Source organism: Akebia trifoliata, chromosome 3 (genome assembly GCF_017979445.1).
Source record: "Akebia trifoliata isolate Shusen 1 chromosome 3, ASM1797944v1, whole genome shotgun sequence".
NCBI lineage: Eukaryota > Viridiplantae > Streptophyta > Magnoliopsida > Ranunculales > Lardizabalaceae > Akebia > Akebia trifoliata.
The window spans coordinates 3981535-4009441 of NC_141377.1; the positions used below are offsets into that span (position 1 = coordinate 3981535).

The 27907-nt window shown below is 40.3% G+C and overlaps 1 protein-coding gene and 1 non-coding gene across 3 annotated transcripts; both read right to left on the reverse strand.

Moving 5' to 3' along the window:
* Positions 1-14966: 14966 nt before the first annotated feature.
* TRNAL-UAG (transfer RNA leucine (anticodon UAG)) lies at positions 14967-15046 on the reverse strand. Its single transcript has one exon. It is a non-coding gene; the product is annotated as a tRNA-Leu (tRNA).
* A 1550-nt stretch (positions 15047-16596) lies between these two features.
* On the reverse strand, positions 16597-27855 carry LOC147405609 (serine/threonine/tyrosine-protein kinase HT1-like). Of its 2 annotated transcripts, none has more exons than XM_086433409.1 (3): positions 26096-27855; positions 19572-19757; positions 16597-17097 (listed from the first exon to the last, which is right to left on the reverse strand). In XM_086433409.1, exons 1-3 carry the CDS (start codon positions 26453-26455, stop codon positions 16849-16851), a joined length of 795 nt encoding a protein of 264 aa, XP_086289535.1. In that variant the 5' UTR covers positions 26456-27855; the 3' UTR covers positions 16597-16848. The 2 variants fall into 2 exon arrangements, with proteins under 2 accessions (XP_086289535.1, XP_086289534.1); XM_086433408.1 differs by having other exon boundaries at positions 19572-20027; positions 26096-27854.
* Between the last annotated feature and the right edge of the window lie 52 nt (positions 27856-27907).

Consider the following 27907-nt stretch of genomic DNA (forward strand, 5'->3'; position numbering starts at 1 on the left):
TGACAGATAAGCCTGCAATAGACAGCCAGTTCTAACCACCCACGTCATGTCAGACCAACTCTGACTTTCTCAGAAGCGATAGGGCAGTTGCAACAACTCCTGCAGCTGACATGTCAGGGAGTAAGCTAACTACCTCAAGTCACCTCAAGGGGTGGCGCAGAAAACGATCAAGTTGAACGCCTATATAAGGAAGAAAACTATGAGTAAAAGAGGTTCGAATGCTCCTTCTCTAAAACACACTACACTGATCAATTTTGCTAACTTGATCGTCGGAGTGGGCTGTTTTGCAGGTCCCCCGAGCTTAAAGAGAAGGAAAGTGTAGAGCCATTTCGTGCATCTACAATTTGGCGCCGTCCGTGGGAAACTTACAAGGAGAAAAACGACCAATATGGGAAGAGCTAGAGGCGAAAATCGTGGAGAGTCATCAAATCTACCACCAGCAGACTCGCCCCCAAATGCGCCGGATCCAATGCTAGCAATGTACAACTTACTCACAAAGATGAGAGAGGAAATGCGCAGGGGGTTGGAGAAACAAAATGATGAGATAGTGAAAATAAGAAAGGAAAACGAAGAGCTCAGGCAAAGGTTAGGCGAGCGTGCGGAGACCGAGGAAGGCCCAGGGGCAGAGCAGAGTAGCGACCATCCTGTTCGAGCGGCAAGAACGGAGGTAGATTGGACTGAAGATTCAGCAGCAGTAAAAACACAGCAGGGAAGCTCCGAAGTTAAAGAAACCATGACGAGGAAGGAAGTGGAGGAGATGTTCAAAAGGAGGGATGAGGAATTCGCGCGAGGAAAGGATCCCGCGCAAAAGGTACGGAACGCAATTCGGGAACTCAAAGGGACACCATTCTCGCAGGCGATAATGAAATCAGAACCACCCAGGTCGTTCCACATGCCAAAGTTTGAAACTTATGACGGGACGCGAGATCCCATGGACCATATACTGCACTACAGAAGTCAAATGGTGCTGTACCAAAATGATGATCCGTTGCTCTGCAAGCTGTTTCCGTCAACCTTGAGGCTCGGGGCCATGATGTGGTTCCAGGCCTTACCAGCTGGGTCCATTACGAACTTTTCCGAGCTGGAAGAAACGTTCGTTGGGCAGTTCGTGCACCTGCGAAGGAAGAAGGTTGGAGTTAACACTCTATTTAACCTTCGACAGGAGCCCGGGGAGAGTATTAGGTCGTTCGTAACTCGTTTTCGAACGAGAGCCCTGGACGTAGAGGGCATGGACGAGGCCACAGCATGCGCGGCGTGCATCGCTGCGGTGATCCCGGGAACACGGTTGCATGAGTCCTTGATCAAGTCTGATCCTACTCGTCTAGAAGATTTGTATGCGAAGGTGGAAAAGTACATCCTGGTAGAAGAATCTGTGAAGGGCAGAAGAAGAAACACTCAGACAGTGGCTAACAGCGAAGGAGGAGTAGACGCTTCAAAGGTACCGACCCACCCCGGAGTGGAAGGAAGTAAGAAAAGGCGGAGAGATTCGAACGAGCAGTCGTGGTGGAAAAGAGGCCGGGTGTATACCCCGCTCAACGAAAAACTATCCGTAATACTGAGGCACATAAGGAGGGAGCCCGATTTCGTTCAGCCGCCACGGGGGTATAAGGGGAAACCCGGAAAACCATTCTGCGAGTATCATGAGGCTGAGGATCACCCTACTGAGGGCTGCTACAGGCTGCGCCATATCATCCAGGATATGATCGAAGCAGGGAAGCTCAAAGGTTATGTTTCCGCGGGAGGAAGGAGAAGTGGGGAGACTACCGAGAGAGCTGAGCGAAAGCTCGAGCAAAGAAGGCCAGCTAAAGGAGGGCGTCGAGAGACGGAAGAGTGCAGGATAGTTCATACCATCACAGGATTATTAGGGGCCGAAGTGCCGTCTAGGCGGGAGATTCGAGAGAAGGTAAAAAAGATCCGACATATGGTCGGGGTTAACAGCGTGGCGTCAGGAGTACGGGTAGTTGGAACGACAAATCACGGAGCAGATCCCCGGGCAATCGTATTCACAGAGAGTGACCTAAGGGGGACGGCAGGGCCCCATCAGGACGCGTTAGTAATCGCGCTCCCAGTGGGAAACGTCGAGCTCCGAAGAATACTTGTGGACTCAGGGAGCGCGGTGGACATTCTCTTCCTAAGCGCGGCTAAGAGAATGGGGGTTTCAGGTAGTTTGGAGCCAACGCCGACCCTCGTCTATGGGTTCAACGGTGCCGCTAGCAGTTCGGTAGGAGAAATTACACTCCCGATCTCAGCAGGGTCTAAAGTGGTAATGACAAGATTTGTGGTAATAGATGCAGACTCGGCTTATAACGCGATCTTGGGCCGGAGATGGATACACGAGATGAAAGCAGTCCCGTCAACCTACCATCAAGTTATTCGTTTCCCGGGTAAGGAAGGAATAATGGAAATCAGGGGAGATCAGGAGATGGCGCAGAGGTGTTTTCACCTGGCTTTGAAGCAAGACCGAGGCCCCGAGGCCGTCCCACCAAAGAAGAGAAAGGTAACTCCAACTGTTAATGAACATTTGTAGCAATTACAGAAGCAGCCGCTGCGCGAGCAGCGAGTAACAGTTGAGGAAGTCGAAGCCGTGGATCTCGGGGGCGATGGAGGACAGATAGTTAGTGTCGGTACCACGATGTTGCAGGAGGAGAGGGCAGCACTACTCCAACTTCTGAGGGCAAACAAGGATGTATTCGCATGGTCATTGGAGGACATGCCTGGGATAGACCCGTCGGTGGCGTGTCATAGATTAAATGTTGATGAAAGCTTCCGACCTATTAGGCAGAAGCCACGGAGGCTGTCGCCGCGCCTCAGGCAGGGGGTGAATGAGGAAATCGAAAAGCTTTTAAAGGCCGGGTTTATCAGGGAGGTAGAGTACCCAGAATGGATAGCGAACATAGTAGCAGTGCCGAAGAAGGATGGAAGGGTGAGAGTGTGCATTGACTTCACGAACCTGAATAAGGCGTGCCCAAAGGATAGCTTCCCGCTGCCAAGGATTGATAGGTTGGTCGATGCCACTGCTGGACATGAGAGAATGTCGTTTATGGATGGATATTCGGGGTATAACCAGATCCCCCTAGCAGTGGAAGACCAGGAACGGACATCATTCATTACCGAGCAAGGGCTGTTCTGTTTTAAAGTTATGCCGTTCGGTTTGAGAAATGCCGGGGCAACTTACCAGAGACTCGTGACAAAAATGTTCGAAGGATTGATCGGGAAGACTGTGGAGGTATATATCGACGATCTGTTGGTAAAAAGCAAGAGAGCGGGAGACCATCTGGCAGACCTTAAGCAAACATTTGATCGGCTGAGGAGTTTCAAAATGAAGTTGAATCCGAAGAAGTGTGTCTTCGCCGTTTCCTCTGGGAAATTCCTCGGGCACATTATCACCAGGAGAGGTATCGAGGCAAATCCAGACCAGATCCGGGCGTTGGTAGAAATGCCGAGCCCCGCTAACCAAAAGCAGGTGCAGAAGTTGGCAGGGAGAATAGCTGCGCTGAACAGGTTTATCTCCAGGATGTCCGATCGATGCCGCCCGCTCTTCGCGTTATTGCAGAAGGAGAAGAATTTTGCATGGAGTACGGAGTGCGAGGTAGCCTTTAGCGACCTAAAGAGGTATTTGGGGCAGCCACCGATCCTTAGCTCTCCGGAAGATGGAGAGGAGCTGGGGATTTATCTGGCGACCAGTCCATCATCGGTAAGCTCAGTTCTCTTTAAAGTTGAAATGGGACGGGAATATCCTATTTATTACGTCAGCAAGACATTGGGCATATCGGAGGTTAAGTACACCAGGACGGAGAAGGTGGGATTGTCGCTCGTTTACTCGGCGCACAAGCTCAGGCCTTACTTCCTTTCCCACCGCATCCGAGTTGTGACGGACACCCCGCTTAAAGAAATGATGCACAGATCCGAAAAGTCGAGGAGGATGGCGAGGTGGGCTGTAATCCTCGGGGAATATGACTTACAAATTGAGTCCCGGACAGCAATAAAGGGGCAGGTATTGGCAGATTTCCTCGCGGATTTCCCGGTTGAGGATCCGAACTGGGAAGAGTTGGAAAATGAAGACGAAGGGGCAGAAGAAGTGGAGCTATGGGACAAGCAGGCAGGATGGAGAATTTTTGTCGATGGATCGTCAAACTACTCAGGCTCGGGGGTGGGAATAGTAATTGTAACGCCGAGCAATGATATATTGGAAAAGGTCATCAAACTCGGGTATGGGGCATCAAATAATGAAGCTGAGTACGAGGCAGTTATCCACGGGTTGAGAATGGCAAGTGAATTAAAAATCGGCCAGGTAAAACTATGCACCGACTCTCAACTCATAGCCAACCAATGCAACGGGAAATTTGAAGCAAAGGACGAACGCATGGCGAGATACCTGATCTCAGTCAAACGAGAGATTGAAAAGTTCGACCAAGTGGAGATATGCCAGATACCCAGGGACGAGAACAGGCATGCAGATTCATTGGCTTACATTGCCTCAATGCTAGGAGAGACGGAGGGACGGTCTTTACCTGTGGAATACCTGCCTATAGCAAGCATCGAACATGAGGAGAAGGAGTGCGCACAGGCCGAGAGAACGTCGGGATGGATGGAAAAATTCACTCAGTATCTGCGCTCAGAGGTTCTGCCAGCAGACAAGGGGGAGGCCAGAAAATTGCTCCGGCAGGTCGGCAAGTACACTCTCGTTGGGGAGGAGCTGTATAGAATGTCTTTCGGGGGACCACTTCTTAAGTGCCTTTCTAAGGAAGAGTCCGAGCTCATAATGGCGGAAATCCACAAAGGAATCTGCGGTAATCATTCGGGAGGACGGTCGCTCGCCAACAAGATTATCACTCAGGGCTACTTCTGGCCAAGGATGCAGGAAGATTGTAAGAGGTATGTGAGGACCTGTGATCGATGCCAAAAGCACGCCCCCATGCATCTGCAGCCAGCCAGTGAACTCCACCCTATGAAGTCACCCTGGCCGTTCTCGATATGGGGGATGGACATTGTGGGACCTCTGCCTCGGGGAAAGGGGGGCAAGCTATTCATCCTAGTAGCCACGGATTATTTTACTAAATGGGTGGAAGCTGTTCCCCTTACACGGATTCGGGAGGAAGAAGTTATCAAATTCACATGGGAGCACATCATAACGCGGTTCGGGATCCCTTATGCACTGATCTCTGACAACGGAACTCAGTTCAAAGGCAACCGCGTGCAGTCGTACTTCAAGGAATACGGAATCCGTTCTCTGCAATCGTCGCCAAGATATCCACAGGGAAATGGCCAAGCTGAGACATCAAACAAGACAATCCTCGCAAACTTGAAGAAGAAGCTGGAGGAACACAAGGGAAGATGGGTAGACGAGCTACATAGTGTCCTCTAGGCGTACCGAACCACGGCGAGGAGGGCAACATGATTTACTCCGTTCGCACTAGCCTACGGAACGGAAGCCATTATTCCAACCGAGATACAGGTTCCTACAACGAGGACGCTAGTGGCCGAGACCGAGTTCAATGACGAATTGGTGGCACGAAATTTGGATTGGTTGGATGAAACACGGGAAAGGGTCATAGAAAGATTGGCACGGTACCAACAGGTGTTGAAGAGGTCTTATGACCGGAAGGTGCGTCCCAGAGAGTTCAAAGTCGGAGATATGATTCTACGAAAGGTATTTTCTAACACCAAGGAAGTCAATAGCGGTAAGCTTGGCTGTAATTGGGAAGGCCCATACATCGTGCGCAAGATCGGGGAAACAGGCGTGTACTACTTAAAGACGCCGGCAGGGGAGGAGATTCAATCACCATGGAATGTATTCAATCTAAAGAAATATTATCAATAAAGCCATCTTTGCGCCTATGCCTGCTGTTCAAAGAAAAGCCTTGGTCCCACCACGGGGACCAAGCCCAACTGGGGAGTTGGTCCAAGGAAAAGCCTCGGCCCCTCCACAGGAGCCGAGCCCAACTGAGGAGTTGGTTTGAAGGAAAAGCCTTGGTCCCACCACGGGGACCAAGCCCAACTGGGGAGTTGGTCCAAGGAAAAGCCTCGGCCCCTCCACAGGAGCCGAGCCCAACTGAGGAGTTGGTTTGAAGGAAAAGCCTTGGTCCCACCACGGGGACCAAGCCCAACTGGGGAGTTGGTCTAAGGAAAAGCCTCGGCCCCTCCATAGGAGCCGAGCCCAACTGAGGAGTTGGTTTGAAGGAAAAGCCTTGGTCCCACCACGGGGACCAAGCCCAACTGGGGAGTTGGTCCAAGGAAAAGCCTCGGCCCCTCCACAGGAGTAGAGCCCAACTGAGGAGTTGGTTTGAAGGAAAAGCCTTGGTCCCACCACGGGGACCAAGCCCAACTGGGGAGTTGGTCTAAGGAAAAGCCTCGGCCCCTCCATAGGAGCTGAGCCCAATTGAGGAGTTGGTTTGAAGGAAAAGCCTTGGTCCCACCACGGGGACCAAGCCCAACTGGGGAGTTGGTCTAAGGAAAAGCCTCGGCCCCACCACAGGAGCCGAGCCCAACTGAGGAGTTGGTTTGAAGGAAAAGCCTTGGTCCCACCATGGGGACCAAGCCCAACTGGGGAGTTGGTCCAAGGAAAAGCCTCGACCCCTCCACAGGAGCCGAGCCCAACTGAGGAGTTGGTTTGAAGGAAAAGCCTTGGTCCCACCACGGGGACCAAGCCCAACTGGGGGGTTGGTCTGAGGAAAAGCCTCGGCCCCTCCACAGGAGCCGAGCCCAACTGAGGAGTTGGTTTGAAGGAAAAGCCTTGGTCCCACCACGGGGACCAAGCCCAACTGGGGAGTTGGTCTAAGGAAAAACCTCGGCCCCTCCACAGGAGCCGAGCCCAACTGAGGAGTTGGTCTAAGGAAAAGCCTTGGTCCCACCACGGGGACCAAGTCCAACTGAAGATTTGGATTAAGGAAAAGCCTTGGCCCCTACACGGGAGCCAAGATAGACTAAAAAAAAAAAAAAAAAAAAATCTAATCTAGTACGGAGTCGGGGCCCGGTTCTTTGCTAGCATCAAGTCCACGGAGAAATCTTATGGTCGAGACAGGATGTCGGTCTTGGACAAATGACGAACCCAAGGGCTTAAATATAATAAGCTATTTCGTTTGTTTTAAGCAATATGCCTTAACATAAAAAACAGGGAAAAGAAAGCAAGAAAGGACAAGAGTCTCAGAAAAACATCTATTTATATATATTTTCGTTGATTGCATAAGAGATTACAAAAATGGGCCACCAAAAAAGGGGTAAAAGAAAAAGAAAAAAAAAAAAAAAGCTATACATCCGATTCAATCACAACCGCGGCATCTTCGGGGGCTTGGATGTCCACTGGTGCAACTGGGGCTTCGGGAATCGGCTCGGGAGCAGCAGTTGGTGTGGCTTCCGGGGTCACCTCCGGCCTCTTTGCAGCGGCCTCGGCTTTCCTTAGCTTCGCCTTCAGTTTATTATAAGCCGTTTCCCAGGCCTCCTCTGAAGAATCCAGCTGGGCTTGGAGGGAGTTGAGCTGATCTTGGAGTGCTCTCTCCTGCTCTACCTCCTTCGCCTTCACCAGTTCTTCTAGGGAAGAGATCTTCCCCTCCGCCAGAGCTAGCTTGTCTTTATTCTGCTCCAACTCGGATAGTGCGCTATCCAAGCTTGATTGGAGTTTCTGGGAATTGGCCGCAGCCGCATCCCTTTCAGCCTGTAGCTGAAGGAGGCGACCTTCCGTGGACCTAAGGCTGTCCACGGAAGCATCGCGGGATTCCACGAGCTTGGCCACGGCGTGTTGCACCTGATAAGGAGAAGAAAAGAGTTTAGATGGAGGGACAAACCGGAAATAGGATTCGAACCAAGGAAAATAAAAGGCTAGGATAAAAGCTCACCACCGCCAAAGCTCGGAACGCTTCGTTCGAGAATTTTGCCGAATCACCGGCAAAACTCTTGCGGACTTTCTCCACGTCCCGCGGTAGCACGGAAGCATCGAAGATTGCCCTTGCTATGGCCGGGTCGGACAAGGCCGAATCTTTGTCCGACACCGGCCTGCCCCTGATGGTGGGTTGGACTACCCAGGGGGAAGGAGGCGCGACCCCCCTCTGCATCGATCCAGCCGAGGATGCCTGCGATGGCTCGGCCGGATGGCAGGCCTCCTCTGGAACTTGAGGAGGGGGCAGTTGGAGCACTGGGGCTGGGGAACGGGGCCCCCTCCTCAACCTCTTTAGAAGAGGTTGATGGTCTTCCTCTTCTTCCTCATCAGGATCGACATGTCTTACCCCGGGAGTTACAGTTGGTATTGCTGGGGGAACCACAGCAACTTCCTCCTCCTCAGAGTCGGAGGCGAGGACCGGTGGAGGACGTTTAGATTGCAGGGCCATTTCTGCTGGGCGGATTGACGGAGGTAGAAAGGCCGTGACTTGATTGTACAAGTCGGGGTTGGAGAAGAGGTGGGTGATCACCACGGAGTCTCCCGGGAACCTGTCTTTGGCCGGGCCTGCATAAGTCGGACGACACATATTCAGTCTCTAGGCAAGAGAATAGAAAAGAACAAGAGGAGAAACACTTAGTTGCACTCACCGTGGGTGTTGAAGAAGGAATAGGCCAGGGAGGGAAGCTCGTCACCTTGGGCGTTCTCCCACTGACCGGACAACTGTATGGGGAATAAGAACCACTCCTTGTCCGAGTCAGGTAACTCGACCAAGGAAGGCTTCCCTCTCCTCTTCGATAGATAGAAGAAGCCCGGCCTATTCGGGCACTTCTTCAGAACGAATTGGGCCCGGATATCCCAGAGCCCTAGCTGGAGGCCGTCCTCCAGCCTACTGTTCATGTGCTCGAAGGCACTAATAAGTCGGAAGAAATTTCCGCTCATTTGGCCGAGAGCTCTCCGGTAAAAATTCAGAACCTCCCGAGTCAGCCTACTCAGAGGGACTCGGAGGCCTGCTCTAAATTGCCCCCAGTATACCACCGTGGTACCTGAAGGACCTTCCCTGAGCTGTGTGGCCTCATCCACATAGGACAGGCCCACATTGGCTGGGACACCGAATGCGTCCCTCACCATCTCTAATGGGGGACAGGCAGGGGAATAAGATTTCCCCCTGGCCATGGAGGAGGACTAGAAAAGGAGTAAGAAGAGAAGCTAGAGGAGAGGGGTTGCCTTGACTCTGTTACCTTTTCCTTTGCCCTCTTCTTTGAGAATGATCAGAGACCTCTCGCTGAGCAGCTGACGACCGGAAGGCGCAACAAAGGCAGGGCAAGGGCACAGCAGACGCGCGAGCAGAGAAAATAGGGCAGAGTAACGGCAAGGAACGCGAAAGTGAGTAAAAATGGGGAATGGGTGAGATATATATAGGCAAAATAGGCCTCGAGATGTGTGCCCAAGATCAACGGATGGGGTTTCTCATATGGGTTATGATAGGGTATTAAATAACGCTGAGAAACCCGATATGACCGTTCGCCCCATTGCACGCGAATCGAGCCATTCCCCGGGCGCCACGTGTACACCACGCAATAATTGCGCCGTTTAAACCAACAGACAGGACGCTAACTGCGATGATAGCCCAACCGACCGCCGCCCTCGAAAAGTGAAAAGGCTAAGTAACGATTCGCCATAAAGATACCATTAATCTTAGCTAAGACCCTATAAGAGGCACCCACGTGTCAGTTTTCGTTATTAATATTCCCGAGTACCCGATCATGCTGGCCGAGCCCTCGGGAGGGGGTATTGTGGGGAGAAATTCTTGAGCACCGACACGTGGCTCGGATAAAGGGCCAAGGATAATGATTTTGAGGTCGGACAAACCACGACTCTTGTCCGGTTTATTAACTCCGACGAATGCATGTATTCCAAGCTCGGAGCTGTGCCATCAGCTCGTAGGTCGGTATGACAGGTCTGACAGATAAGCCTGCAATAGACAGCCAGTTCTAACCACCCACGTCATGTCAGACCAACTCTGACTTTCTCAGAAGCGATAGGGCAGTTGCAACAACTCCTGCAGCTGACATGTCAGGGAGTAAGCTAACTACCTCAAGTCACCTCAAGGGGTGGCGCAGAAAACGATCAAGTTGAACGCCTATATAAGGAAGAAAACTATGAGTAAAAGAGGTTCGAATGCTCCTTCTCTAAAACACACTACACTGATCAATTTTGCTAACTTGATCGTCGGAGTGGGCTGTTTTGCAGGTCCCCCGAGCTTAAAGAGAAGGAAAGTGTAGAGCCATTTCGTGCATCTACAGGTACCAATTGCAAAGTGGTGATAGAGAAGTTCTCCAATTATGCATGTGACATAAACATTAAAGATAGCATGCGTGTGGCCTCCATATCGGATGGATTTTACACTAAACTTTGAAACGGACATGTGTTAACATTTTCAATCCACAAAGTCAAAGGAAATTGAAATTGAGGAAAAAACACTCTTTGCTAAAAATTTTATTGACTTAGATGTCGAAATGCATTTTAAGGTCAATGAGATTAACAACAGTGTGATGTTGTAATCCAAAGAAGAGCGTTGTACAAAAAATTTGAGATTTTTTTTCCCGTATTATCGTATATGCAATGGAACACATAAATTATGTTGGAATAGTGACAATAGTATGGCATAGAAGCATAAATTTATAGTTGTGTTAGAAAATAATTCATTTTGACTTCAAAATGACAATAAATTCATCTTTTTTTTATTAAATGATATATACAACACATTACAAAAATAAATTATTATCAAAAAATTTATAATCTTTTTAAATGAATTATAAGGTCAATGAGTTTTATTTTCTGTAAATTATGTGCCAATAGGCATGCCACCCACTTGTTAAAGAAAATTAATTATTATGTTTTCTTTTTGATAGAATAATGAACAAATTCCCTCAATGATTAACAAGTATTAAAATATATTTTTAAGAAGATTTTATTTTTAATTCAATTTATTATTATTATTATTATTTACAATTTATATTCAATGGGATTTGATCCAAGCTAATCCAATAAAGAATGAAAAAATTTCTGATTTTTCTTATTCTTGAAGATTCAAGTCTGTAAAGGAAGAATGATCCAATCCAATATCACATTTAAACTTTAAGGCATAAATGTTTCTCTACTTCAGAGAGTTTTATAACATACTCCTCCAGTGAATACTTGACATACCCTAAGTTATCAAACTGATGACTTACCCCTTGACCTCAGTTTTCTCTCAAGAGTATTAAAATTACCTAAATGCCCTCATCATCTACTCCTAGCCAAAAGGACTTTATTTACTCCCCCAAAATTTGTTCATTTTCAATCTCTAGGTTAAAATTTTTTACTCTCACCTTACAATTTAAGATTATTCTCCTTAAACGTTCAAATCTCAAGGACAAGATAAGATTTCTGATTGGGAAAGTAAGACGATGGATTTTTGGATTGAAAAGTAGGCTCAGTGAGCTTCACCTCCCAATTTGGGGACTCTGTATGTATAGATAGTGTAATCATGTTCTCTTCTCGATGGAATAATGCACGTTAAATTGTTTTGTTATGGAGAGGGGCTTACTCTTGCTGGGTCGAAGCGCTATATTTATGTACGTGAGCATGGTAAAGGTGTCGGTTTTCTACAAGGAATTAACGATAATAGAGATTTGAAGACTTTGTGTGTAGTGTAGTCATGTTCTCTACACGATGGAACGAAGAACATCAGATTGTCCTGGTATCGAGGGGGGCTTAGAGGGTTACTCTTGTTGGATTAATGTACGTGAGGAGGTAAGGGGGGCAATTTCTTACTAGAGATTAAAGATAATTGAAAATGTGATCAAATAGGTTAAAAATGATTTATGTAAAGGTCGAAGAGTTTGAAAATGATATATTTTGAAGAGAAAAATGAAAAATCATACGGTTTTGACACAAGATTGAAGACATAAGGCATTTAAGTCATTTCTATTAGTCTTTCGGATAGACCAAAGTCAAGGGGTGTGTCATCAAATTGAAGACACAGAGGTACATGAAATATTCACCAAAAGTAGAGGATTGTGTCTAAATCACCCTTAAAAAAAATTGGTCACTGTCATGTAACTTTGGATGGCTAGGATATTATCGATAATTCTAGGGAATCGTAAATTCAAGATGTGGCCCATGAAAAACAGTCGGCAAATTATTTAAGATGGCCCACCAAGCATATGGAATTTCTAAGCGAATCTATATAAACGTGTGGTACACCAACTAACCAACCATCAATTTTTGTTTTATTTTGTTGATTTTTCAACCACCTCTTGAAAGTCAAATCAGTCAACAACAACAATGACAATACATTTTTCTCCAATAAATATATATATAAATAAAAGAAAATTTATTTATTAATTATTAAAATAATTATGATTTAAAAAAATTAAAAATAAAAATATAACAAACGGACAATTTGACTGCCTGGTTTGAGGTTGCCTAAAAAATAAGAACATTCTCTTGAACTGCATGTTTTCATGGAGCATCTGGTTCAAGAACATGTTTTCAATTTTTATTTTAAATTTTACCTCAAAACTTTCCTTGAACAACATGTTTTCACAAAAATCTGGTTCAAAAATATGTTTTCAATTTTTATTTTATTTATTCAATTTTACCCCTCCCAAAACATTATCTTCAATAACATGTTTTCAAGTTTTTATTTAAAAAGTGTAAAAGTTCACGTTTAAAAGTCACTGATGACACTTTTTAGGAAATCGAGTTATCCATCAAGTTCAAAATATGCCCTTAAACAACATGTTTTCAATTTTTATTTTAAAAAATGTAATGGTTCATGTTCAACAGTTATAAACGGCTTTTTTATGAAAACAAATTGTCCATCATTCTGTTTTTAATTCAAACAATCATTTTTTCACAAATTAATAGAAGGCTTTAGGATGTTCTTCCTCATTTACTCAATTTTGAAGATCTTATTCAATCTAATTCGAATAAATGACTCGAAGAATGATTGTATGCTGGAGGTTATTATGAAGATCTGACATATATCGATGGTAATGTTCGAATTTTAATAATAACGCAAGAGATTACATTGTCGGAATCACATACAATCATTGCTTCAAATTGCATGATTGGGGTAAGTATTGGATCTTTTTAGGATTTTTTTTTTTTTTTTTAAATTGAAAACATCCACTTCTAATGCATGATTGGAGTTAGTATGAGGGTATTTTCAGAATTTTATTTTATTTTAAACACCTACTTATAATGCATGGTTGGACATGTGTGGAGGGCATTTTCGATATTTAACTATTTTTTTCTTAAATATCCAATTCAACGGAATGCTTTTGTAAACATCCACCTCTTAAGTCAAATCAGTCAACAACAACAATGACAATACATTTTTCTCCAATAAATACATAAATAAATGGTGATTTAGACAAATGTGAATATTTGAGATAACCCCCTCAAAGTTTTAAAATGACGATATACTCCTTGACCATGATCTACTTTAAAAGACAAATAAAGAACATTCAATCTCTGATTAAAAACCATTGATTTCTATTCTCAAAATTAGTCATCTTTAATTTCTTCAACCTCTAAGATAAATTATTTCTCTTATTCAATCATCACCTCTTCCATCCTTCGCATTTAAATTCTTGTAAAAATGGGTGTTTTATCGTATAAGATGGCTGAAAAGTCAAAATTATTGTGCCATACATATTTTAAAAATATTTAGAAGATAAGGGTCATCTTATATATAATAGTTGAATTTTTATAACCAAATAGGTTATACCTCCTATTCTTAAATTTTATTTTATTTTTTTAATTTCAAATAAATGAAAAGGGTATAAAAAGTAAATTTATAATAAAAGATAATAAAAAAAATGCAAGTACATGTTTTTTTGACCATATAATAAAAATAATTTTATTATTACTTTTGATGATCTAGAAATACGTTGAAACAACCACTTCTCTTATCTCAAGCTTATTATGCATACTAATGAAATCTTAAGAAAATTTTTAAAAGATTGTACGACCAATTATGCTTTATTAAAATTAAATGTTGGATGATCAAGAAGCATCATTTTAATAAATTAAGCGTTGAGAAATGAAGATATTAAGATGTATGAGTAAAAAAATAAAATTATAAATGAAAGCATTTAAAAATAAAATAATGATTTTCTGAAACCCTCCCTCCCTCCCTCCTTTGACATACACTCCCTGATGTGGCATGTGCTAGAACCATAGATTTTTTCCCAAGATACAAAATTGCGCATATTTATGAGAATGCACTGTTGTGTATCCCAAGGAAAAAACTACGATTCTAGCTCATGCCATGTCAAGGATTGTATGTCAGAGGGGACATCAAAAAATCAAAACTCTTATAAATAAGGAATAACCCCAATAAACAAAGAACTAGGAGAAAGTCGGTTGAGATGATTTAGACATATTCAACAGAGAGTTAAAAAAAGAGTCGTGATGAATGCACACGATCTTAGTATGCAGTTGGGTACACAGTTGATGTGGCAAGAGCACAAGATCATAGATCATTTTCATCGGGATACACAAGAAAAAGATGTGCAGTTATGTGCCTTTACCACATCAGTCACGTACCCAACCGCATGCATTCATCATTATACTTAGAAAAAATATACAAGTCAAAGGCCCAAAAATAATGAGAGGAGGACCCTCAAGAAGTTAGATGAAATGGAAGAACTCACAATAACATAGATGGAGCTAGTGAAAATAAACATAAAAGTGCTTCAATAACAAAAGAGACTCCCAAACAAAATGAAATGGAAGAACTCACAGTAACATAGATGGAGCTAGTGAAAATAAACATAAAAGTAGAGACTCCCAAACAAAATGAAATGGAAGAACATTCATTTAGCCGACCCCAAATTATAATTTTTTTTTTTCTTATTATAAGTGGATTCTATATTTTATATATGAGAAAAACATTTGAATCAATCAAAATTAATTATTTATATCAAAAACACAAAACCCAATTAGCTCAATCAAGTTTCAAAAAAGAGAACTTTAATTTTGGGTGAATTTTATAACCAAAAGGGTCTATTTTATAAACATAAAAGAAAAAAAATCGTAATGACAGCTGTGGGATTTGAACCCACGCCCTTTCGGACCAGAGCCTAAATCTGGCGCCTTAGACCACTCGGCCAAACTGTCGCAACTTGTATAAATAATTCTACTTGTATTAATTTTAACTAATATATCTGCCAGCTTCCCCTTCTAAAGTAAGATATGCGATTAAACCAATGGTATGCTGCCATGTGTATTAAAAACAAGTAAAATCCAAGCACATAAACCGCTCATAAATTATTATTTTTTCTTCGTGACTTCAAAGTTGTCTTGCAATGTGTCAAATCAATTGAGCTATGGGTTTAGGCCCAAAAATTCATCTTGTTTTCCTTTTTTTTATTTTTTTTGAAAAGCAAAATTTTATTAAGAGAGTGAATTGAAATAGTTTGAGTATATTCTACAAAATCCAACTATAATTTCAGAGTTCGAAGAAATATTCAAGTTGAAAGTCCTAAAGAGTGAGCAAAATACCAAAAGAACATGGATGGCGACTGTGAAAACTGATATAAACTCTCTCAACAACTTAAAGACTTGACTTTAAACATAATGGAATGGAGGGATGGGATTCCATTTAGCTAACCTCAAATGTTTGGTATGAGGGTTTATTATTGTTGTAGAGTAAGTCAAGAAAATCTATTAGGACCATGATTTCAAAACTCAGTTTGACGTCTCGTCTCATCCGTAGGCGAGACAAACCATTTAACTAGATTAATAATAATAGCTTTACATATATTTAAATTAAAATAATTATAATTTTTTAATAAAACAAGGTAAGTTAGATGATGTCTAATCATAAAATCATGTTTTATTTATATAATAAATATTTAAATTCTAAAAAAAATTAATTATTTTAATCAAAATCTATCAAATCCCAATTGATTCAGTTGAGATTTTCAAAATATCATCCAAAACATCTCGTTTGTCTCCCGAGATGATGTGAAGGTTGAGACACCGTGCATATCCACATCGTCATTGAACAATGCCGAGATGACCACCCTACCTACTACAATTACAAACCCAATTCCTATGTAAACACCACCACCACCACCACCAACAAAAAAATCCTCAAGAAACACAGTTATGACTACCTTCTACACAGAGTGAACCTTCTTTTCGAGTGGAAAACCATTACCTTGTACTTGGCTTCAATGATTTGCACTGATCTATATAATATCTTCCGAACTCATCTATTTGATCATGTATTTCTCATCACCTTCAAACAAATCATTTTTTCACTAATTAAAGAGATGGAGCCACCCGTATTGTTTCACCAATCAAATTTCACCAGTGAAAAGTTGTTTTAATTTGCTTATGTTATATTAAACCAAAAATTGTCTTAGTCCATGTTGTTCATTTTTAGAATAATGATTTTCTGTCGCCCCCTCTGACACACATCCCTGATTTGGCATGTGCTAGAACCATAGATTCTTTTCCTTGGGATGCACAACTGCACATATTTATGGGCATATGCAGTTGTGTATGCCAAGGGGAAAAAATCAATGCTTCTAACCCATACCACGTCAGGGGTGTATGGGGGTGTGTGTCAAAGGGGGCTTCAGAAAATCACATATTTTCTTTTTAGATCAAATTTAAAGTACACTAGTAAGTAACAAAAACAAGATCAACTATCACATATCTTTATAAATTAAAACTCATATGTATTTAAAAACAATTTAAGCCCACTAATCAGCTCCATACAACGATAAAAAAACATAAATTTATTATATTGACATGCCAATGGACGGAACATTTTCGTTCCCTATTTAAATCCATTAACCAAAACCATGCCGTAAACAATTCTTGAGAAAATATTTAAGTCAATATATGGCACCCACAAGAACATAAAAACTACAATACATTTTGGTAGTTCATAAACCCATAAAAGAATTCTAGATTCTTAAACAAGTAAACTTACGGGTAGAGAGACACTTTGTGATGCACTGCGGAAAACTCTGATGTTGGGAAGGTTTGTAGGATGAGAAGAATGTTGGATCTTGTTCAAAAGCCTCAGAATAACTTTCAAGAATCGAAACAATCTCCTCAAAATTTGGTCGTTTATTTGGGTTAGTTGACCAGCAAAGACGGATGAGATGGCTGAACGCCATTGGACAAGCGGTGGGCAAAGGCGGTCTTGCATTCTGCATTAACCCATCTAATATTAGACACAAGAACAGTACTTTTTTTTCCTCATCATGTAAATTATTGTGGAGATAGATAATTAAAAAAAAAAAAAGAGTAATGATTAAATGACTCCCCCATGTGGCATACTCAATTGACTCCCCTGACGTGACATGTGCTAGAATCATAGATCTGTAATCCTCGGGATACACAACTGCACATCCCCATAAATATTGCAGTTATGTATCTCGAGGAGTACAGATCTACGGTTCTAGTACATGGCACGTCAGGGGAATCGATTGAGTATGCCATGTGGGGGAGTCATTTTATCACGACTTGTAAAAAAATGTAAACTTTTTCCCCCATTTCCTATATTCCTGAAGTGATCAGCATAGCCATAACAATGTGTGGTATTTGAATCAAGAATCAATATCCAACCTGTTTCATTTGCTTGAATTAGGTCACATAATCCAATTAGATTGGGTCTAAAATATTTAAACTGAATTATTTATTTTTTCTTAGATTATTTACTCACAGAATTAAGTTCAAGAACAAATTCTATATGTATATTTTCATAAGTTTTCATGATGATGGACAATGGTTTTTCTCTCTACTTTAGGCTTAACAAGATAAGTGTGGATTGTGTCTAATCGAAAGACTTCCTAAATGTCAGACTCTTTGAAACCATATATGAGCATCAAAAAAGTGATGTAACTTGAGTGGACAAAGTGAAGGATGCACTGATAGTGGGACAGAAATGGTGACTTGGGCAGTTAAATAATTACAACTCATGCATGCCCAAGCGAGACACAGGTGTGCAGATACACCCAACTATGAAGAAAACAAAAAGAAAGTCAGTAAATGCCTCATTAAAGTTTTATATTCATAATCATCATTGACACCTTATCCCCAGTATTGCGCCGGAGGGATGATTCCTTTTTGGCCTTCAACTCACACCTAGAGCAATATCTTTTGTCAAGGATTGTTCCTTTATACCTTTTCTTACTATAATGTCATTTTCTGCCTTACTCTAACATTTCAAAGCATTCAACTTGCACCAAAGTGCTCTGTTTCAGTGATGCCATCATTGGTCTTCATTGTACATACCCCAACAAGCTTGCTTTTCTTTTTATTAGATTAAAGTAACTTTCTTCATTTTATCTCCTAGTGGAGAGTTAAAGTTTCATATTATTTACATTATTAAGTTTCTTTTAAAATGATATTGAATAAATTAGAAGTATCCTTATAACAAGAGGAGTGAAGTGGGTTTAAATGTTAGGTATTAAAGGAAATTTTCTTTAAAAAAAGGTGTAGAAGCTGGTAGAAATGGAGGGGACCTCAACAAAGGAGAGGTGATCGAGAAATTTCATATATATATGGTCAAGATCTGGTGACTCATGGAAAAAACAGATGATCCCAACTGTTTGAATACAAAGTCCAACAATTGAGATTTATCCTCTAGATAAGTATCTCCGAGATGTGTGTTATGGAGATATGCATAAATCTCAATTGTTGGATATTGCATTGTTGGAATAATGAATGATAAATTAGAGTTTGGATTTGTCTCAAAATCTGGGTTCATACCAACAGTCACATGGGTAGTTACAAAATCTATTCATAACAGTCATGTGGACAAAAAATTGTTAAGAGTTGCAATACTTTTTCCAAGAGTTATGTATCTCTTCAAAGAGGTGTATTAAATGTACATTTTCCAAGAGTTATGAAACTCTTCAAAGAGGTGTATTAAATGGTAAATATTGTAATACTTTTTCAAAGAGTTATGTACCTTTCTAACAGCCATGTCCCTCCATGAATAGTTGTTTAACTGTTTAATTGTCATGTTTCTTCTATTTGTAATCCATCCATTATTGCATTCTTTACAGAATTTTTCTTGATCATTCTTCATACTAGTTTCATAGAGAAAGAATGCAAATTATAGTTGTTTCGTTGTTCTTGTGGTTTGAAGTGCTAATATCACAAGAAGGAGATCATTATATCTTGGGAGACAATCGCCAAAGACCGTGAGCACTGGTGCGGGGCAAATATTGTCTGAAGGACATAGAGTCAAACTCTAGTCTCAGTCTCATTCAATTTGCTTTTCTGTTTTTTCGTATACATCACTGTAAGTGTTTTTAAATTTTATTTTAATTCAATTTCCCTTGGATATCGTTTACTTGCTTCTACAAAAAGAGAAAGTTTATTGTCATATTAATAACAATCGAAACGGTTGGGATCATGTCTTTTCTCATGAGTCATTCTTTATAAGCCATAGGATCCCAATCCTTTATGCGTGTGTGTGTGTGTATATATATATATATATATAGGTCCCGTTTGGCAGACAACGTTAGGGAGTCAACACCTTTGTCCTATATGGGTTAGAAGTTTCGAAATGGGCTGATTTTCTGAAACTTCTAACCCCATCAAAAGTGGTTTAGAATTGTGGACCATAGAATTAGAAAATAACCATAAAACATGTGCCAAATTAACCTTATACCTTCTGTGAAACAGCAAAAGCAGCCTGCTCTGGAGTCATGTCGTGGAATGGTGTCAACGCAGTTAAAAGCTCCCAAAGAACTATCCCAAAACTGTATACATCAACTTTCCTTGTATGATGCTTATCATTGATCATCTCTGGTGCCATCCATCGGTAAGTCCCAGTAAATCCCTTTCCACTGCCACACTGAGATTCCAAACATGAGATCCCAAAGTCTGCAACCTTCACACACATATCTTCTCCAAGCAGTAAATTTTCTGATTTAAGATCCCTATGAAGTATTCCTTGAGAATGAAGATAATGCATCCCATGTGCAATATCAAGGGCTAATTTCAAAACAAGGTCTAATGGGACCGAATGGGGCTCCTGCTGATGGAGGTATTTTCTCAGAGAGCCCCCTGACAAATACTCAGTGATTATGCAGAATACTGGAGGTTTCTTGCATGCCGCTACAAACTGCGTGGAGTGTAACAGATGAATTTCATTCAAACATAAAGACGCTACATAGAGCTCAATTCTATAAGATGCATGTTGTGCGGAAGCATAACAAGAGCAAAACATAAAGAAGAAAACAAAACACATAAAGAATACTAGACATCTCACAACAATGCACAAAACTCAAATTTTGAAATGAAAATGACTCGATAAAAATAAGTGCATGCTTCTAGGCTCTAGCAATTGGTGGATAATGATTTATAGTACTTGTGCCAGTTGTGAATTATAAATAACACTTTTGGCAATGATTGAAGATATACTCAGTTAGTAACAATGGATAATGACATAAATGAAGTATATAAAATATTATTGGTTATCAAATACACACTGAGAATATTACTACCACATGCATCTCAATTGCAAGACATTCTACTTACCAATACTAACCATCCATTACTCAGTTCCATACTAGTTACCATGAGTTTATTGACGCTAAGTATTTCAACAAGTATTTGAGCCATGGAATGAGACTTGTCACCACATGAAAACTGAAAAAATGATCTTATGGATCAATAGTAAGTCTCACAAAATTGAGTTTGTTGATGAGCCATATCCTACATACATGCGCGGTGAAGGATGTTTAAAATAGATGAAGTAGCAAAAGTTTGGAACAAATGAACAAATCTAAGGAATTCAGAATTTGATTCGATATATCAGCTAATATATTGTCTCTGAGCTGCAGAGTATCATCCATTTCCCATCTATAACTTTATTTTCCCTCCCATTTCTGACATTAGTTTAGGATACATATAGGTTATCAAGTAGTTTTAGGAGTCTAGTTGTTAATTAGCTAATTAATTATTTTAGGATTCTTTCTATTTTATTAATTTAGGAGTCTATTTTCCAAATCGTTGGAGTCATAAACTTTACATATTTGTGAATCTAATTTGTATTTTCAGAAGCAAATAAATAAATAAATTAGTTTTGGAGGAAGATCCCCCTTGAAGTGGATCAAATTTGTCCATAGGATCCAAGGATCCTATCATTTGGTATTAGAACACCGATATTCACGAGTTGAGAGAAGAGATGCGAGCGATCCGAACAACCCTAGAACGTTTGGTTGTTGATCGGCCACAAATCTAGGAAGCACCACTTGCTCTTGATGTTAGGCATCAAACAGGGGGAAATCAACAAAGAGGCAATAATTCAAGGTCGTCCACTTCGTATTGATTTTTTGAGGTTTGAAGAAGATAATCCTGGAGGCTGGACTTTTCGGGCTAAACAATATTAACGGTTGAACGGCTGGCCTGATGAACAAATGGTTCCCTTGACTTCGGTTCACCTAACTGGAGATGCTATAGCATGGTATCGTTGGATGGCTCATTCGATTGGGTTAATGTCATGCCCCAATTTACTCCGGCCTTATGCTTTCGCTTTGGCTCTCAGGAATTCAAAGATCCGAATGAGGTGTTATCTAAACTCAAACAAACTGAAACGGCTAATGAATTTTTGGACCTATTTGAAAAGCTTTCCGATTACCGATTTACCATAATCATTTTTATTGTTTTGTCTCGAAGGTTACATGAAGACATATGTGTTGGAGTACAACTACTTAGCCCTACCTCACTAATTGAAGCATTCGACTTTGCCATTTGTCAAAAAGAAACGATTAAGGTAACCCAAGAATTTTCTTTGTGCCAACCAACACCTCTTGAGCGTAAAGCACCTCCTGGACTTTCTCATATTCATCGACTTTCCCCAGCAGAGCAAGCGGAGTGACGATTGAAAGGTGATTGTTTCAATTGCAACAGACTATTCAAACCGGGATATCATTGCAAGAAACCTCAACTACTCCTTTCGAAAGTTGATGCGGACACGTTTAAGGACGAAGTTGCTATTGAAATTTTTCCGACTTGAGGACAAGTAATTTTGAAGGAAGGGGTGGATGTTAGGGTGCATAATTCTATTTTTATTTTAGTATTTAGGATACGTATACGTTATATAGTAGTTTTAGGAGACTGGTTGTTAATTAGGTATTTGATTATTTTAGGATTCTTTCTAATTTAGGAAGTTGTGTTAATTTAGGAGTCTACTTTCTAAATCATTGGAGTCATAAACTCCATATATTAGTGAATCTAATTCATATTTTTGGAAGAAAATAAATAAATAAATAAATTAGTTTTGGAGGAAGATACCCCTGAAGTGGATCAAATTTGTCCATAGGATCCAAGGATAATATCACATACAAGGAGCTTCTAGACATCCAACTTCTTGAGAGACCACAATCCTTTCTATTGTTCTCCAAACAATTGTATATTCTTACACTAAAATAGCAATGCAGGATGGATGCCATAGATTAAAAAAAATTGGGACTCCGGATGGACAGCTTGTTACTCTCACAAGCACCCATTTTGAGAAATTTCAATTGGATTTGTGAGTAGTGATGTATAAGTCAATGAAATTGTTGGACAATGTGGAGGTAAGATTTACAAGAGTGTCAAATAATGTATGAACAAGAACTATTCAAATGTTTGCTCTGTATGGAGGCTAATGAAGAACGGGCATCTTGAAGATGGTTGGAAAAATAGAAATGAAAGAAGGAAAAAAAATCAACAAAAGCAAGGGACTCCTGTTATTGCAGGCTAATTCTTTGATGGAATGCTAGAACAAAGGTTTTACTGTGAGGAACAACATACGGTTTTTTAAACAAATACAACACGGACAAAGTGTCAGCTGAAGAAATTGATGCATGGTCTGAAGAGCCTGAAGCTTGGTCTAGTAACTATCAAGGAAATCAGCACCACTAGTAAAAATCAAAATCTCTCTTCATCAAAAAGAGAGTAATATAGGACCAAAAGTAAGTATCACACATAAGAGATATTGTGATCGATAGACATGATAAGCAAAGCATCAATTTTAACTTGAGAAAATTTGAAATGAAGTGATGCGGCAATATTAATTACTTGGAACTGCATGAACAAGCAAGTAAAAAACAAAAGATATCCACCACTACAATGTGGAAATGTAGTTTATCTTTTTATCTTGAACTAGTAGGTGGCATTTGCATTTGCACAAGTTACAGAAATTAGCATTTATGTAGGCATATAATTATCTTTAAAATTAATTTAAGGTATTTTTTAGAAATTTCAAATTGATAGTATAGCTTTATAATGTGTGGTGTCATTTAATATAATGCAAGGGCATTTTATAATTTAAAAGAAAATGATAATTTGGTATCTATTTAGAAAATTCAACAAAAAAGTCTAGCTTTATAACAAGATGTATCATTTACCGTAATGCAAGGGCATTTTTGTATTCTAAATCTAAAATTAACTAAAGTAGATTTACATAAACAATACTCATCCTTCTATCATTATAATAGTAAAGATATCTTCCTTTCACAAATTGATCATGCATTTTAATTTTTACGTGGCAAATGAGGTGTAGGACACTGGACCGGTTGACCAGCCAGACTGGTAGGAGCAATATATATATATATATATATATATATATATATATATATATATATATATAGGGTCAGGTTCAAAGGACAACCATTTCTACACACATATAGACAACGTGTTTTGTCTTATATGGGCAAAAATGTTTGGAATGGACTGATTTTTTGTGAGGATGATCTCTGTGATGAGGAGATCATCCTTGCCAAAAATCAGCTCATTATGAAACTTCTAGACCGTCCAATTTTTGTTGAAAAATTATAGACCGTCCAATTTTTGTAAATCAATTTTGATGGGGTTACAAATTTTGGAATGAGATGATTTTTTGCCAGGATGATCCCCTCATCACAGAGATCATCCTCACAAAAAATCAGTCCATTCCAAACATTTTTGCCCATATAAGACAAAACACGTTGTCTATATGTGTGTAGAAATGGTTGTCCTTTGAACCTGACCCATATATATATATATGGGTGGCATTCGGAGGCCCTAAAGAGAGCCAAACAGTTTTTCAATGTATGGGTTAGAAGTTTCGGAATGAGCTGATTTTTTGTGAGGATGATCTTTATGATAAGGAGACCATTCTCACCAAAAATCAGCCCATTCCGAAACTTCTAACCCCATCAAAAGTGGTTTACAAAAATCGGACGGTCCACAATTCTTCAACTTGTAAACTAGGGTTAGAAGTTTCGGAATGAGCTGATTTTTGGTGACCCCTATTTTGAAAAATGTTTGGTTCTCTTTTGGGCCTCCGAATGCTTCCCTATATATATATATTGAAAGGTATAATGAAATGCTTACTAAAGCAAAAGGATTTGTTTGTTGAGGTGATCAATCGACAAAATGAGGTCCTTAGCTATCAACATTACCATACAATAAGTCTTCAAAAAAGTAACCCTTGAATTCCTTGAATAATTTGCTTCAAAAAATAATAAGCCAATAATGGATGTGATCACTTCCAAGATAGCTCCTTCCCTTCAAAAACCAGATTATTTATCTCCTTCCAAAGACTCCAACATATAGCAAAAGGGGGTTAGATGCCATAATATCCATTGTTTCCCCAAAAATGATTTGGATTGCCAACATTTTGAACATGGATAACATAGATCTTAGGAAGCAATATGAATATTGGAATAAGAATGGAAAATGGGAACATACCTCATAAGAAAAAAGTGATAAGGACATGGTCCACGGATTCACTAGAGACCTTACACACACTACAAAAGTTAACAAATGTAATAGCACAAGCCGTGACATTGACAAGGTTGTTTTGTTTAAGAATGTTGTCCATTAGAAGAATGCAACTTTCAGTGGAATTATTCAATTCCAAATAATGCACACTGGAAATTCTGAATGGAAGTGACTAATAACAAAAAAAACCTTGTCATGAGTGCCTTCCCACAAAATTAGCTCCTCATCTGATGGGGAGAGAGAAACCAATGAAAGTTGGCTAACGAGATTCTCTACCAATGGGATTTCCCAATCATTGAGGTGCCTTTTGAATTTGAAATCTCAAGCCCGAAGTGCCAACTTAGCTAAGTGGTAAGATGTGTGTTGTTCCCATGTCCTAGTTTCAAACCCCCTTGAACCCAACTTCATTTGCTAACTACTACCAACTAGAAATATTTGTACAGATGTTTCTTTTTTTGAAAGATAAAGAGTACCAATCTGGAAATTGTACCTGTACAGATACAACATGACACTACTTATCTACCCAGAATCAGGTTTGTTACCCTTGTCAATCAAATTCCAGTAGGATCTTTGATATCCCCATCCAAACCCCACACCCCCACACTCAAAAGACATTTTACCTCATTACTTTCCCACCCTTGACACATGGCACTACTACCACATGGGAAACCTCCCTAGGGGAACTGAATCCACAATCTCACACAAGGCTAGGGTGCATATCAACCATCTGTCGTACAAAAATAACTCAAGTTTATATGACCAAGATGTGTGTATATGACAGTGTTAATTTCCGAACTCCAGCCAGAACCATCTTATCATAGACCAAAAAGCCATGATGACATCTTTGAAAATCCGATGACAAGGAAACCAACAGTTCCTCGCCTCCTCCCACTAAAGTACAAGGCGCAGAATGGCATCATCGAAAGTAATATTAGAGCATGTGTGGAATGGAGAGTCCAGTTTTGACCTCCTTAGAGTTGGCAGTAGTAATCGAACAGAATTCCCATGTTGGTTATCAGTGGGAGATACACAATGCAGGTCGTCAGGTGTCGGTCTCTGGACGCTGGTCGCTCATGCAAGAACTCTTATGAGCGAATAGCAACTCTTGGGGCCTAGCAGACATGTTCCTATCATGCCCTTAATGAGCTTGCTAACCAACGGGGAGCTACTGATAAACAGATTCGACAAAGCATGAATGAGGTTTTGTGTAATAGTAATGCCATCTATATAGCATCACATATAGTATAGTGTATCTTTAAGAATAAAGTCAATGGAAGTTGAACCAAAGAGCACATTTAAATATAGTATAGAAAAAGTAAAGATTTAGAGATCCATATCCATTACACTCTGTTTCATTCCAATTTCAAACAGAAGTTTATAATTCTGAACTGAAGCATTTATAAACGATATAATGGGTGTAGAATTCGGAATAGAGCTTACAGTGACTATATTAGGATGTCGAAGACGAAAGAGCAAAGCGACCTCCAATGTAAATTGTTTCTCCAACAAAGCAGCCAAGTGTGCATCCTCCTCGGGCTGGCTTATTAGCTTGATCGCCACATCCCTCTGCTTGTAAATTCCCCTATAAATCCTACTGTGGCGCCCCGAGGCAAACTTACTCCCTATGAATAACTGAGACATATCGGCACCCCATTCTTCCTCTCCTTCTCCTTTTATCTCTCCACCAGATGACACCAAGTACTTCGACCAAGAAACAGCTCGCTTATATTCTCCAAGGGAGAGCCTCCTTCTAGATCTATCATTAGTGGGAATTTGCTTAAACCAATTCAAATTCTTCATGGATCCAATCTAAAACCATCAAATCCACACTTGAAAAAAATAATAATAAAAATAAAAATAAAAAAAACTCAAACAAATGTGGATACCAAAAGGCCTGAATTTTGTTTGTTTCTTCAAATCCAGCTAAACTAGACAGAATCAAATCTAATCTCTTGAAGAGAAAAAATGAAAAGGGATTGAAATAGCTGATACAGAAAGGATTAAGATTGTAACTTGAAAGTCCGAATCTTTAATATCAACTACATTTCGAAATTCATGAACTCCTCTTCCTTATACACTGGTCTCGTCCACATAAAGATATAAATGATTCATCCACTCAAAGATCTGAACAATAAAGTGATTTTAACACAAAATTGAAGGGAAAAAACGTAGTTTTCTTCAAAAACCTGGATCAAATTCAATTTTTCCTTAACTCACTGTCAATATTCGAGCTAAAATCACTCATTTTCCTCCAAACGTCATCTTTTCTATGAAAAACCAGAATAGATAGTAATTCCAACCCTTCAATCTCAAAATGACCAGCTCGAAATAAAAAAAAGTCCGAAGAAACTAAATCAGAATTAACGATACTCCACCATTCAACCAAAAACTAGATTTTCGAAACTGAAACAATGTCATCGAAGTAAAATAGAAGGATCGGAAGCTAGGTTCATGAAATCAAGCTCTAAGAAATCTATCAGTGAGATTCAACCAAAATTAGCTCCAAAAACAATACTTTCGAAACTGAAACAATGGTAATGAAGTAGAAGAGAAGGATCGGAAGCTAGGTTCGTGAAATCAAGCTCCGAGACATCTGTAAGTGAGATTCAACCAAAATGAGCTCGAAAAACAAGATTTTCGAAGCTGAGACGATGTAATCGACGTTGAAGAGAAGGATCGCAAGCAATGTTCATGAAATCTAGCTCTTAGACATCAATCAATTGAGATTCAACCAATACTATCTCCCAAAAACAAGATTTTCGAAATTGAACCAATGTTATCGAAGTTAAGGAGAAGAATCGGAAGCTTTGTTCATGAAATCGAGCTCTAAGACATCCATCAGTGAGATTCAACCAAAAATTAGCTCGAAAAACAAGATTTTCGAAACTGAAACAATGTTATCGAAGTAGAAGAAAGGTTCATGAAATCAAGTTCTGAGACATCTATCAGTGAGATTCAACCAAAATTAGTTCGAAAAAACAAGATTTTCGAAACTGAAACGATGTAATCTAAGTAGAAGAGAAGGATCGGAAGCTTTGTTCGTGAAATCAAGGTCTGAGACATCTACGAGAGAGATTTTAGAACTTTTGAGAGAGAGAGAGAGAGACTGTTCAGTTGTTGTTGGAGTTTTTTCAGGTGCAGTGAAAGTGTTTGTTGAAGAAATGGCGGTTCCCTTTCTCCTCCCTAACGTGGGATGATTCACGTATGAGGATACAATCGGGTTTTCTTGTAATAAAGGCTGGTACCTATTTA